Raw genomic sequence first — 14,872 nt, forward strand, 5'->3', positions numbered from 1 at the left:
GTATTTGGAACAAATATGCTGAAAGCAACTAAGAATCTTAACAAATGGGAATTAGAATGTCAAAAAACTAAGAGAATGGTGGAAATATGAGAGTCAGGAGCTCTGAAGTTCTGTTTGCTTGAAGGACATTTGCTTAACTAGGGAAGTTTGATGGCTGTGAAGTATTTGCACTATTTGTAGTGCAGAGGACACTTGGCGTTCAACCAGAGCACATTGAAGATAAACTAAGGAGAACTTCTTTCCCTAATTCTAAGTTCCCAAAGGGATGATTTGTTGAGAAAGGATTGAAAAATTACTCTACCATCTTCAAAGAAACAAAACAAAAAACACTGTAAGGAAAGTTGCCTTGATGCTAACTAAACTAAAAGGGGAGAAAAGCCTGTCCTTAGCAAGATGTAACCATCGGGTAAACTAAGTGGGGTGGGTGGGTGGGGCTGTGGCGGTGTGGGAAGTGGTTATCCTTAGTAAACTTAAAAAGAAAAGGATATTTTGTTTGTTTGTTTGTTTTTGTTTTTCCAGACAGGGTTTCTCTGTAGCTTTAGAGCCTGTCCCAGAACTAGCTCTTTTAGACCAGGCTGGCCTTGAACCCACAGAGATCCACCTGCCTCTGCCTTCCAAGTGCTGGGATTAAAGGTGTGCGCCACTACCACCTGGCTAAAAGGGTCTACTTTTAATTATTTACCCTGTTCAAGTACACCATTCAGGAACAATCTTGTGGTTCCCCCAAAGCACTGGCTCTCAACCTTCCTAATGCTGTGACCCTTTAATACAGTTCCTCATGTTGTGGTGGCCCCCTAACAACAAAATTATTTTATTGGTACTTCATAACTGTAAATTTTCTACTATTATGAATCATAATATAAATATCTAATATGCAAGATATGATATGTGAGTTATGACCCACAGGTCGAGAACCACCACCCTAAAAGGAACCTTGTATCCATTTGTGTTGTAGTAACTTCCTATTTTCTCTCCTCTAGCTTCTGGCAATGCTAATTTATTTTGTGTTTGGATTTGCCTATGAATAGAATCATATAATATGATCTTCATGTCTTTTTTTTTTACTTAGCATATTGTTTCCAAGGTTTATCCATGGTATAGCATGAATTGGTACGTCATTCTTTTTTGTTGTTGTTAAATAATACCCATTGCATAGACAAATATATGTTTCATTTTTTCTTTTTACTGTTTCTATTTCTTTACTTTTCTGAGTAAGACCAATATGAACATTTGTGTTCAAGTTTTTTTGCATGAAAATATGGTTTTCATTTTCATAGGTATATTAAACCAGAAATGGAATTCCTAGGTCATATGGTAACTTTTAGTTATGTTTTTGGGGGAATACCATGGCATTTTTAACAATGTATCTACACTATTTTACATTCTTACCAGCAATGTGTGATGGCTCCAGTGTTAATTTATATATTTTGTGTGTTTTCAATTACTGTTTATAAAGTGATGTTTTATTGCTTTTCTCTTATAGTCATTGAGGTTGATTCCCTTTTCATATTTATTGGCCACTTTTTATCTTGGACAAATATCAAATTCCTTGCTATTATAGTTGTCAAAACATGAATTTAAAATAATTAAGTAAGCAAATATCCTTAAAGATGTCAGTTTTATAAAATAGAAGTTTATTGTGTTCTCAATGAAAGTATCATCAAGTTTTTTTTTTCACTTGGAATTAGACCAGACTGCAGAGTTTATTGGTAAGATCAGACAAGCATGAGTAGCTTAAAAAACAAAAGCAAAAATATTGAAAGCGAAGAGCAATAAGTATGACTGGCTCTGCTATACATTTTAATCCTTAAAACTAAAATCACATGGCATTGATACAGGAATAAATACATTGACCAATGGAAGAGAATAAAAAATACAGAAACACACCCAATTATACATCAAAATTTAATATTTTAATAAAGGGAACATCCTAACAGTGGTGGAGGAAATAAGATTTTTTAAAGAAATTTGTATTTCATCTATCAATTTATTTATTATTTTGTGTGTGAGTTCCAAGCATAGAGGTAAAATATGGAATGTTTCACCAGTTTACAAGTTATCTTTACATAAGGGCCTTGCTAATCTCCATATCATTCTAGTTTTAATATATGTGCTGCTGAAGTGAGCTCATGGAATTTTGAGTATGTGGTGTTTGTGGTACTGGGGTAAGATAGGTTTGAATACATTTTTCATACCATGCACCAGGATGATCATATAAAAAATAACATACTAATTAAAATAGCTTGAAGAAGCCAGGCGGGAGTGATGCACACCTTCAATCCCAGCACTTGGGAGGCAGAGGCAAGCAGAGATCTGTGAATTCAAGACCAGCCTGGTTTATATAGTGTGTTTCAAGACAGCCAAAGCTACACAGAGAAACCCTGTCTTTATAAATAAACAAAGCAAACAAACAAAAAACTTGAAAAGATGGATAAATTATTTATGACCTAGATATGGAGAAATTTTGCTATGACTTAGTCTAGCTGAAAAATAAAAATCATAGACATAATTACATATATAGGTATGTATATGATCGTATGTTTATATATCCAAAGTGTTTCAGAATCTGAAACTTCAGTTCTAATATAATGCTATAAGTAGAAAATTTCACGTCAAAAACAAAATTACTTTTGGATATATAATATGAAAAAATAAATTTCATACTTAGATCTGGTTTCTTCCTTAGATATCCTATTATATATGTATAAATATTGCAAAATACAAAATCTGTAACACTTCCTTCTGATGGCAAAAATTTTAGACAACAGATACTCAATCTGTATATATGTGTCATATTTTTGTGTGTATAGATATATATGCAATTTGGTGTTTGGTCCTGGGGATCGCATCTAGGACTTCTCACCTGCTAGGCAAGTGTTCTGTCACTGAGCTACATCCCAAGGTTATACAAACACTTTTACATAACGACAATCAAAGGAAGAAGCAAATGACAGGTTAAAAGAACATTTCTCACTTATATGTTAGACATGAGCTAATCTCTGAGATACATAAAAAGTTCTAAACTAGATAAATGAGAGTTTATGAACACAGATAATTCATAGAAATAACTGTACTTTAGTCTTACGTGTTAAATGATGTCCAACATCATATTTTAAGGATTTAGTTATTTTTATTTTATGTGTTTTGCTTGCATGTAGGTAGGTGTACCACATGAGTGAAGTACCAGCAGAGGCCAGAAGAGGTTGTAGGAGTTAGAGACTGTTGTTAACTGCCATGTGGGTGCTGGGAATTGAATGCCAGTCCTCTGGAAGAGCAGCCAGTGTTCTTAACCACTGAGCCATCATCATCTCTCCAGTCCTTACCAATAGCATTTTTTAATAAGGAGATACAACTTAAGACAACAGAGGCCAGTCATTTCTTTTACCACACTGACAAAACTGCAGCATTTGAAGAGCACTTGCTGGTGACAAATGTGATTTTATATGCTCTGTTGTGAATATGAAACAGTAGTGGTTCAGAGAAATTTTAGCACTACAAGCAGAATACACATATATAATTTTTGACCCAGTAGTCCTATAGCTTACAGATACATACTAAGAACTATCTGAGTAATATATGTACACAAAACTAGTGTACTATTTCTAATAGCAAAAGGTACAGCAATCTAAATATTATCTTGAATTCAACAAAATGACTCAATGGAAACCTAGGTGAAACTAAATAAAAAGTTTACTAAACTTTTTCATGTTGCTAATGTTAAATTTTTGTATATGATAATGCTATTACAATTATTTTTTAAAAATGCCTTTTAGAAATGTTATGATATAATCCATTTCAGATAGTTTGTTTTAATACTTCATCTAGTGAGAGCCTCTCAGAAATTAACTTCTGAGGTCTCTGTCACATCTTTTAGTGCTTACTGTTTAAGTATTTTAGATTAAATTATATGATTGATATTTATTTCAAAGTAAGCCAAAAGTATATAGGACAAGTGAGAGGTAGAGATGAAATGAGATTTGCCATGAGTTGAAAATAGTTTTAATTTTGGTGACTTTGTTATTGTAGGTTCTCTTTGTGTTTAAATTTCCCACAAAAATGTATAGAATTTAAGTAGGTGTAAGTGAAGAGAGTCCCTTTGGACAAGCACATTGATAATCAGGGTAGAAAATTGGGCATAAAGTTCTCTTGTACCATGTTCCTGATAAATATAATATATAATCCATTTGCAATATATCTTATTTGTGTGCTTGCCCTTTCTCCTACCTCTGTGTGTGAAAGATATAATACTTAAGATATATTTTTCTGTTAGTTTAATTTTAAGGATTAAGATAATTTACAATGTTTATAGTGATTTGCTTATTAGGTTGCAATTACAAAGGATTTGGATTATCAAAATAATTGATGTAGAGGAAGTGAAATTTTTCTGTCATACTTTTATGACAGTCATATATTCTTTTAAGTTTTACTTGAATATAAACCTAAATATAGCAGACGTAAGATAATATTGAAAAGGGCATTTTCTTTCTCAAATTGTAACAATGAAATTTTTATGTAATAATTTCAAGTATGTTGTTCAGATAAGTTATAAAGATCCTAGGTTATATAAAATCATATAGATGAGTAAAAATTTGTCTTCCTCTTAAATATTTTTTCAGAGCCCTCATTATGCATTAGAAAGACAGATAGTATGACTTGTTATTGATAATCTGTGACAGTCACAGTGAAATTTCATGCTTTCTCTTTTACCAGCAGGTTGATGTTGGAAGTTTTCTGATTCTTAGAAATTGAATGTAATGGCAGCAGAATGTATAAAGAGTTGCTGTAGAGGCTGTTTCTATGGTGAAACAGAAAAGCACAAGTGTGAGTATTATTTTGATTTTGGTAAACACTTGCTTGGTGCCTTCTTTGGCATTTAATAATGCATGAGTAAATTAGGAATGTTTTCTGACTTTGATGGGAAGGCAAACTAGGTTGTTGCTTCAGAACTTGTAGGGACCCTGAAGTATAGTGGAGAGACAAATTCAAACCATGAGACAACCCTGGACATCACTATAAAGAGGGTAGTACTTGCTGTGGGAATCTGAATAGGATTTGCCAAGCTGGTGGAAAGAAGGAAGTACAATCATCTATGAGTTGGACATAAGCAGGTGAATGTAAGGAGAGAAGTGTGCTTGGGAAACAGTAAACTCTGATAAATAAAGATAACTTCCACTTTATGTTCAGTTACGTTAAAAATATCTTGTGAATGAATGATTACTGTGCTGGCCAGTTTTATGTCCCAACTTGACAAAGACAGAGTCATTTGCGAAGAGGGAACCTCAACTGAGAAATTCCGCCCACCAGATTTTCCTGTAGAAAAACCTGTAGCACATTTTCTTTATTGATTATTGACGTGTTTGTGTGGGGCAGCTTATGTGGTCCTGGGTACTGTAAGAAAGCAGGCTCAGCCAGCCAGTCAACAGAACTTCTCCTTGGCTTCAACCGTAGTCCCTCAAGTTCCTGCCCTGAGTTCCCTAGATGATGGGCTACAAGCTAGTAGCTGAAATATAAACCCTTTCTTCCCTAAGTTGACTTTGATCATGATGTTTTATCACAGCAGTAGAAACCCATATAAGATGATCACTGAAGAAGAAACTCAAAACATTATCAAGATTCACATTTATGAAATATTCCTAGATTAGCTATTTCCTTTTATATTGTATCGTTTCTTATCTCTTCAGGGTTAAGATTATAATTTTATTCTCTGGTTATTTTATTACTTGTAGGGTAGAACTTCTTAGTATTTATTTGGATATGACATTTTATTAGTCTGTTTTTTTTTGACATCAATAACACAGTACCTCTGCTTATTACAAACTGGATAAGAGGTTTATTTTGGCCCTCAATTCTGAAGGTCAAAGGTGGTGATGGTTTTCTTGCTGGTAGTATCCTAAGGCAGTACAGAGAATCACTTGATAGGAAAGTAGGGAATGAACACATATAACTTGATCTCTCTGAGTCTCGTATAAAGCCCCCAGAAATCAACCATGGATTCTCTACCTTTCCAAAGGCCCCATATCTAAATACATGATTTAGTTTAAGTTTCCATTGATAGTTTTCCTTTCCTTACTATGTGGATTGTGTATTTAATACCCTTACCTTAAGGATTAAATGTCAACTCATGGGGGATACACTTAAACCATATCCAGTCTATATCCAGTCTATAGCAGAAAGTTTCTGTTTTACATTAAATCTTTCCATAAATCCCTGTACTATAGTAGTTGTGCTTTTATTCATTCTACAGATGATACTAACTATACATAAAGATCAGCTGTCCTTTTCCACCTTATCTTAGGTTATACAGTTATGTGCATACTCTTTTAGAGAATAAAGTGCTCTGTAGATGTTCAGGCAGGGTGAATTGCTAATATAATAAATATCTAGTCAGTAAATATTTTATTTGGTGATTTGTTGGAGAGTTTTGTAAACTTGAAGACTTTTGGCTTCTTCTGAGAATTGACTTATATATTTGAGACTCAGGTTTGCCCATAGTTTTAACAACAAAAATTGCTTTGTTTATAACATTTTAAACTGACTAGGTTTTTATTTGAAGACGTTATTCATTAAATTGTGAAATAAACTTGCTTTCCATCAATGAGCTCTTATGAGAATATTCGACTCTTAAAAACTGCTTTTCTTATCCTAATAGGATAATGTGCTTTGGCAGTAACATATTCATTGATCAAATCTTTGTTCACCAAGATTAATGTAGATTCCAGAACTGCTTGTTCAAATCAAAAGTAATTTGTATCAGAATGTTTTTTCTTTTTTTTTTTTTCTTTTTTTTTTTTTGGTTTTTCGAGACAGGGTTTCTCTGTGGTTTTGGATCCTGTCCTGGAACTAGCTCTTGTAGACCAGGTTGGTCTCGAACTCACAGAGATCCGCCTGCCTCTGCCTCCCGAGTGCTGGGATTAAAGGCGTGCGCCACCACCGCCCGGCCAGAATGTTTTTTCTAAAATTATTTTTAAAAGGCCCGGCATGCTGTCACACACAGTTAGCCCCGAGGCAGAAGCAAGTAGCAGAAGCCAACAGAGCTCTGTGAATTCCAGGAAAGTATGGTTTACATAGCAAGTTCCAGATTAGCTAGAATTACATAGTAAGTTCTTGTCTCAAAACAAAATAACAAAATAAAGTGAAAATAAAAAATAATAGTGATTTAAAAAATACTAACCATTTTGGGTTTAGATTATTACATATAATGTATATGCATAATAGTGACTTACTTCTGATCTTTTTCATCCTTTGTAGCTTCTGTGGAAAGGGACTTTAAAGCATCAGTCTCAAATGGCCAAAATACCATCTGTACACCTCCACTGACTTCTGTTTCAGTAAAGCCCCAAGTTGGCTGTAGTGAGGATTATTTGCTTTCCAAATTACCATGTGATGGCAAAGAAGTGCCATTTGTGGTACCCAGGTTTAAATTATCTTATATTCAGCCCAGGATGCAAGGAACTCCCTCATATCTGGATGAATTAGAAGGTAAGCAATAAAATCACATGATTTAAAAACCAACATGAACCATTTAAATACTGTTAATGGTGTTATTTTGCTTTTTATATCTTTCATGCAAAATTTATACAAATATTTATATTTTGAGTTTTATAAGTTTTTTTTTCTGTAGAACAGCTTAATGAACAGTATTTTTGAAATGTCCCACTGTAGAGTAGCCGGGCGGTGGTGGCGCACGCCTTTAATCCCAGCACTTGGGAGGCAGAGGCAGGCGGATCTCTGTGAGTTCGAGACCAGCCTGGTCTACAAGAGCTAGTTCCAGGACAGGCTCCAAAACCACAGAGAAACCCTGTCTTGAAAAACAAAAACAAAACAAAAAAAAAAACAAAAACAAAACAAAACAAAAAAAAAGAAATGTCCCACTGTAGAAACTGATCACAAATAGCATGGCACATTTATATGTAGCTTGGCTTAAAAATAATAAATTTTTACTTATATGTGTATGTATTTATGTCTGTGTATACTACATGTTTTTTGATGTCTGTGGAGGCCAGAAGAGAGTACTGGATGTCATGGAGCTCGAGTTACAAGCGGTTGTGAGCTGCCCAGTGTGGGTGCTGGACATTAAACTTGAGTCCTCTGGAAGAGTAACAAGGTCTTCTTTTTTAAAATATTTATTTATTTATCTATTAGGTATACAATATTCTGTCTGCATACCTGCAGGCCAGAAGAGGGCACCAGATCTTATTACAGATGGTTGTGAGCCACCATGTGGTTGCTAGGAATTGAACTCAGGACCTTTGGAAGAGCAGGCAATTCTCTTAACCTCTGAACCATGTCTCCAGCCCCAGTAACAAGTTCTTTTAACTGTTGAACCATATCTCTTGCTCCTCCAGTTTGAGTTAAAAAAATATAGGCATATTCTTCTTTATGCACCTAGAATAAAAGTAAAAGAGTTCAATCATTAAAGAATGAAACAGAAATAGTTCCTATTTTCTAAAATTTGGTACAGTAAGACACAGGGAACAAGCAATCTGCTTCCTGGTTATCTTTCTTTCCTTTTCCTTCCCATTCTGCTTTTCTTCTCCCCCCTTCCTTACTCCCTTCTTTTTTCCTCAGGTTTGATTCTTAAACTGAATAGATACATGAATAAGGTAGATTCAGTGACTGAAATCTGACTTAGGTTAATTAAAGATTAATTAGGTTAGTTAGTAAGGACGTATAGCTCTTATTTAAAAAATAATTTGTATTAGACCATTGAATATTTAAAAAAATAATTTGTATTCGTCCATTGAAATATTGTCAGTCACAGTGGCTTTTCCCTACAAAATTTTATTAGAAAAATTTCAAGCATATAAAGGACTCAAAAGAATTTATCAGTAATACCTCTATGTCTAAAACTTAAATTGTTCCATTAGCATTTTACTATACAATTTTTATCATTAATCTATATAATTCCATCCTTCTATTCAATATTAACTCTTTTGACAAGGAATATGTGAAACATTTAAAAATACATTGAAGTCATCAATATACATCTTCTAAGTATGTAGACATATCATTTACTGAAGTTTAGTGACCTATTTATTTATTTGTTTATTTATTTATTTATTTTGGTTTTTCGAGACAGGGTTTCTCTGTAGCTTTGGAGCCTGGCCTGGAACTAGCTCTTGTAGACCAGGCTGGCCTCGAACTCCCAGAGATCCGCCTGCCTCTGCCTCCCGAGTGCTGGGATTAAAGGCGTGCACCACCACCGCCCGGCTAGTGACCTATTTAGAATTTTAGCATAAATCTTATGTACAATGTACTTTCTTAAAATGCGTTTTTAATTGCTGGGTGATGGTGGCGCATGCCTTTAATCCCAGCACCCGGGAGGCAGACACAGGCAGAGCTCAAGGCCAGCCTGGTCTACAAGAGCTAGTTCCAGCACAGGCTCCAAAGCTACAGAGAAAACCTGTCTTTAAAAACAAACAAACAAACAAAAACCAAAACAAAAAATAAACAAACAAAAAACCCGAAAATATACTTTTGAATTTTGTGTGTACTTGCTGAGTTTCAAATATGCTATTTATTGAATATTGACAGAGACATGTAAAACCCATGTCAAGAAATATCATACTTGTCCACATGTTTTTCTGTTTTTTCTTCTTCTTTCTGTTTTGGGATTCTGATTTTACATAGTCTGATTTTTTGCTATTCTGTGGGTCTCTGATACTCATTTTTTCCTCAATAACTTTTCTTTAGTTTGAGAATAACTGGCCCATTTCAAGTTCATGATCTTTCTTATTTGTCATCCTCATTCTGCTTTTGTTTATTTTCTGAATATTTTATTTTAGGCATTATGTATTAGGATTTGTATTTGTTTCTTTTGTATATTTATTTTGCCACTTGTAACTTACTATTTTATTATTGTAGAAGTATTTATGTCTTTTGCTAGTTATAGTGGTGTATCTGTGTTAATTTCAGTACCTAAGTCATCCATCTAGATTTAGGATCTGTCATTCCTTTTCCTTTGAAAATAGGTCATATGTTTCAGCTATGTTTTATGTGGACTAATTTTGGTTTATATTGTGAATATTTAATGATATTGTGGAGACTCTAGATTTGGCTGTATTGATTTGACAATCCTGTTTCCCTTTCTACTCTTCCTGTCTCCCTCCAGAGTAGTAGCTTGGTTGAACTTGGACTACAAATGCTGCATTAGGGGTCAGCTCTTGAGTTTTGGTTCAGGGATTAGCCAGATATTTGATCAAACTTTATCAAAATTTAGAATTTCTCCTTTCCAGGATTTTAACCTTTCTTTTCAGCATGGCTGGTTGCCTGTTATACTGCTCTCAGGTTAATCTGCCTGTCGCTTTCTGAGTTTTGTCTGCTCTGTGTAGTGTTGGCTTTGGCTTACACTGAAAATCAGTCATCTGAAACAGATAACTCACTTCATGTGTTACACACTACTTTTCTTTATACTGCAGTACTTTTAGGAATTTTACTTGTTTAGTAGTTTTCATTTTATAATTTATTGTTGTCTGTAGGACATACTAGGTTTGTTAGAATGGAAGTGATTTTTTTTTTTTTTTTTTGGTTAAGGAAGAAAAATGAACCCAGTGCATGGTCCTACCACAGCAACCTACTGTTACTTTGCATATATCAAGTGTGTCTCAAAAAATAGTTTTAAAATTTGTGACTCATGGAGTATCTGATCAGTGGATCACTTACCCCCCGTTTGTTTATTTACATACGTGTGTATGTGGGTGCCATGTGGAAGTTAGAAGACAACTTGCAAGAGACAGTTCTCTCCTTCCACCAAAAGGCTTTAGGGATTTAGACTCGTGTTGTCAGACTTGGGGAAAAGTACCTTTCTTTCTTGACAGGACTCCCTTTTTTATTCATATATGTTAAAATATTCAAATTAAACCATTGTTTTAGGGTTAATTAGTAGTAGTTAGGGTTTCTGTTGCTGCAGTGAAACACCATGATCAAAAGGCAAGATAGGAAGGAAAGAATTTATTTGGCTTATACTTTCCTATCGCTATTCATCACTGAAGGAAATCAGGGCAGTAACTCAGACAGGGAAGGGACCTGGAGGTAGGAGTGTTGGTGGAGGCTGCTTGTTTGTTCCTGGCTGCCCAGACCACTTAATCACTCAGAAACTATATTATTTGCAATACTGTTTGGACAATATCTTGAAGTGTATTGCTAGTTAGCTCTTATATCCTAAACTAACCCATTCTATTAATCTGTGTATCACCATGTGACTGCTGCTTACCGGGTAAAGTTCCGGCGAGTCTGTCTCTGGCAGAGGTAGAGGCTACCTGGCTTCTCTCTGACTCCGCCTACTCTCTCCTCCTCTATCTACTTGGAACTCCCTCCTTGCCCTATTCTGCTAAGCCACTGGCTGAAACATTTATTCATTACCTATAAAAGCAACACACAGAAGGACTTCCCACACCACAGGAGCTGATACAAAGGCCATGGAGGAGAGCTATTTACTGGCTTGCTTCCCATGGTTTTCTCAGTCTGCTTTCTTATAGAACCCAAGACTACCAGCCCAGGGATGGCACCACCCACCATGAGGTAGACTCTCCCAATCAATAGCTGAATAAGAAAATGACTTACAGCTGAATCTTGTAGAGACATTTTCTCAATTGATATTCTCTCCTTTCATATGACTCTAGCTTATGTTAAGTTGACATAAGACTAGCCAGCACAACCATATGTTTAGTCTTATGATCATATCTATATCTATATATCTAGAGACATAGATATAGATAGTTGCACACACACACACCATGTTTTCATATTTATTGATTTTAATGTCTCTATAGTATCTTATCATATGGATATACCATACTTTATTTAAAATATATTTCTAAACAGATAAGACATTAGTTACTTTTCTGTTGCTATGATAAATACCATGACAAAAAGGAAGAAGAGTTTATTTTGGTTTTAGAGCAAGAGCAAGAATGAATCATAATGGTGGGGAAACATTGCAGCAAATAGACAGAGCAGGAAGCTGACTGATCACATTTTAATCACATACAAGAAGCAGAGAGAATGAACATGAAGTGGGGCAAGACTTGAAACTCTCAAATCTCTCTCCTGCTCATAATGGTAGCATACTCTCCAGCAAAGCTGTAGCTATTAAAGGTTCTATAACCTCTCAACCAGTGCACCAGCTGAAGACCAATAGTTCAAATACATGAGCCAATGGGTACATTTTTCGTTCAAACCACAACAGAATGCTTTAATGTTGTTTTCATAGTTAAAAAAGTAAGAAATATATAGCAATAGATGATAGGTTTTCTTTTGTTCTTCTCATGTACTTACTAGAAAACAAATTGAATTCTGAATTACATAGGTAAAAAAATTGCTTAACTCTTAAATTATAGGCACATTGAAGACATTGAAAACCACACACACACACACACACACACACACACACATATATATGTATATATGAATATGAAAATTACCTAATTTGAGAAAGTCCTCTTGGAGCCCAATTGTAGAAGTCAAATATATGTGTATTTGTGTGTATGTATGGTTGATGGAATGAGATGGGGAGGCAATCCTGAGACAACAGACTACTATCAGTGATAACTAAAACTTTTTTAAGTGTTAGAAATTTGTTTTGTCCCATAATTTACTAACTGATGGGTCTGAATACGACTCTCCCTTACTAGGTCCTTACTACACTGACAACAGATTTTATTATTAAACTTTAAAAAAAAATCATTGCTTACCTGCCTATCTGCTAAAGATAATAGACATTTGGGCTTAAAAAATTTTAATTGTGGTTTTTAAGAGGAGTAGGCTATCATGTAGTGTTACATTTCATTTTATAGCACTGTGGTTTAGTAAACTGAAAGAAATTCTAGTTGAACCTTAGATATCATTGTGTACTGTCTGAAAGAAAGATATAAATTCTTTAGTGCTTTACTTATAAGAAAGAAAGTTGAAATGAGAATATTCTTACATTCTAGGAATACCTTATAAAAGTAGTGAATTATCTTTGATGGTACTAAGGATCTTTAGAAATAATAACAATAAATTTATATATTGTATTATATACAAATATATTTTATTTATATGTCATATAAATGGCATTTATTTGTATGGCATATAAAATATAAACATATCTTTTAAGTATATAAATTTTAATTTTATTATATGCAAATATTTATATATTATATTGCAATATTAAAACAATGCTCTTAGGTTTATTGCTACTCTTGTTGCCATAAAGTAAATCTTCTAGTAACATTTTGTTTATGTGCTAAATGACTTAAGTGTTAGTTTATAAGGTATGTAAATATGGCTCTCAGATATCACAACTCTTCAGAATCTTCCTGCCTCTGTATTTTACTTGGATTATGCAGTTATGCCTGAACCAGAATGATGATAAAATTTCATATTATATCTCATATCTTTTCTGAACTCATTGTAAATACTTTTTTTAAAAAATCGTTTAGCTTAATTCAGAAAATACCAGTTTATTTTATTGGTTCAATTTTAAGTAGGACAGAGAATCAAAGATGGCAGTAATTTAAACTTTAAAAAAATTTTATGTGTTTTGTGTGTACAAACTATAAGTGAGTGCATATTTGTGTTTGTGTGTGTGTATACATGCACACATGCTTGTGAAGGTGAGAGGTTGACACTGCTTGTCTTCTATTGCTTCCCATCCTGTTTTTGAGACAATGTCTCTCCCTGATCTCAAAGCTCACCAAATGGCTGCATTGGCTGACCAATGGGCTCTGGAAGTTCTGCTGTCTCTGTACTTTTAGAGCTAGCGTGACAAATAAGTGCCAACAGACTTGGCTTTTATGTGCTGGAGATCTAGAGTCAGGCAGGCACTTATTGACTAAGCCATCTTCTCAGCCCTTAACTTAAAAACATATGTGCGTGGGTGCATGCATGTAAGGAGATGAGAAGACATCCTCTGGTGACATTTTTAGTAACACATCTGCCTCCGTTGAGAGAGAATCCCTCCCTAACGCTCATCAATTAGGCTGGATGGACTGGCCAGCTCGCCCTCCTAGCACTGGGATTACAGTACACACATCTGTGCTCAGCAGCTTTGATGGGTTCTGGGAAGTAAATCCAGATCCTAGTGATTGTAATGACTTTACTGACATAGCCATCAGAATTTAGACCTTTGGAAAATCTTAGTTTATGCAATGTGTTTATTAAACCTGGAAGATTTTTTTTAAAAATATTTACTTATTTATTATTTATACAGAAGAGGGTACCAGACCTCATTGCAGATGGTTGTGAGCCACCATGTGGTTGCTGGGAATTGAACTCAGGACCTTTGAAAGAGCGGACAATGCTCTTAACCGCTGAGCCATCCCTCCAGCCCCCCTGAAAGAAATTTTTAAGTTGTTTTAGCCTTTTAAAATGGTAAGCTATCTTACATATGGAGGAAAAGACACAAAACAGAAATGTAAAGCTCAGTGATGTATTAAAAAGTAAAATACATATAGAGGCACCACCCAAGTAAGGAAAATAGAGAATTACCAGCAAGACTGTCTCTTATTCATTGTGGGTAATCAGTATCACAGTTGTTCTTATCATAAGTTTAGCTTTTCCTCTTAATGCATATGCACATGTTATGTGCTTATCCTGTTTTCTGGTCTTTAATTATTTATTTGCTTAACTTTTCTTTTATTGAAAGTAGATTTTTTTTTCATAGAATATATTCTGATTACATTCCCCCAACTCCTTTCAGTTCCTCCCTGCTTCTCCTCCCGTTCTGATTCATATCCTTTCTGTCTCATCTTAGAAAGCAAACAGGCATCTAAGGAATAATAATAAAATAAGATAAAAATAAACAAGTCAGAATAAGGTAAAACAAACAGAGAAAAAGATCCAAGAAAAAAGTACAAGAAACATATATAGTCACAGAGACACACATGTTCGC

At 34.5% G+C, this 14,872-nt stretch overlaps 1 protein-coding gene and 1 non-coding gene across 3 annotated transcripts in view; one reads left to right on the forward strand and one right to left on the reverse strand.

The window, feature by feature from the left end:
- The window catches only part of Tc2n (tandem C2 domains, nuclear), a 53,287-nt gene that overhangs the window by 4,754 nt on the left and 33,661 nt on the right, over positions 1-14,872 (forward strand). Inside the window, exons 2-3 of one of the 2 annotated variants that reach the window (XM_057783257.1) lie at positions 4,711-4,821; positions 7,249-7,479. In XM_057783257.1, the coding sequence (XP_057639240.1) occupies positions 4,755-4,821; positions 7,249-7,479 (298 nt within the window). In that variant the 5' untranslated portion in view covers positions 4,711-4,754. The remainder of the gene's footprint in view (positions 1-4,710; positions 4,822-7,248; positions 7,480-14,872) is intronic. The other variant, XM_057783258.1, reaches the window with a different exon arrangement.
- Positions 2,026-2,129, reverse strand: LOC130883280 (U6 spliceosomal RNA). The gene has a single exon (XR_009057963.1). It is a non-coding gene; the product is annotated as a U6 spliceosomal RNA (small nuclear RNA).

Source organism: Chionomys nivalis, chromosome 10 (assembly GCF_950005125.1).
Source record: "Chionomys nivalis chromosome 10, mChiNiv1.1, whole genome shotgun sequence".
NCBI classification, from domain to species: domain Eukaryota; kingdom Metazoa; phylum Chordata; class Mammalia; order Rodentia; family Cricetidae; genus Chionomys; species Chionomys nivalis.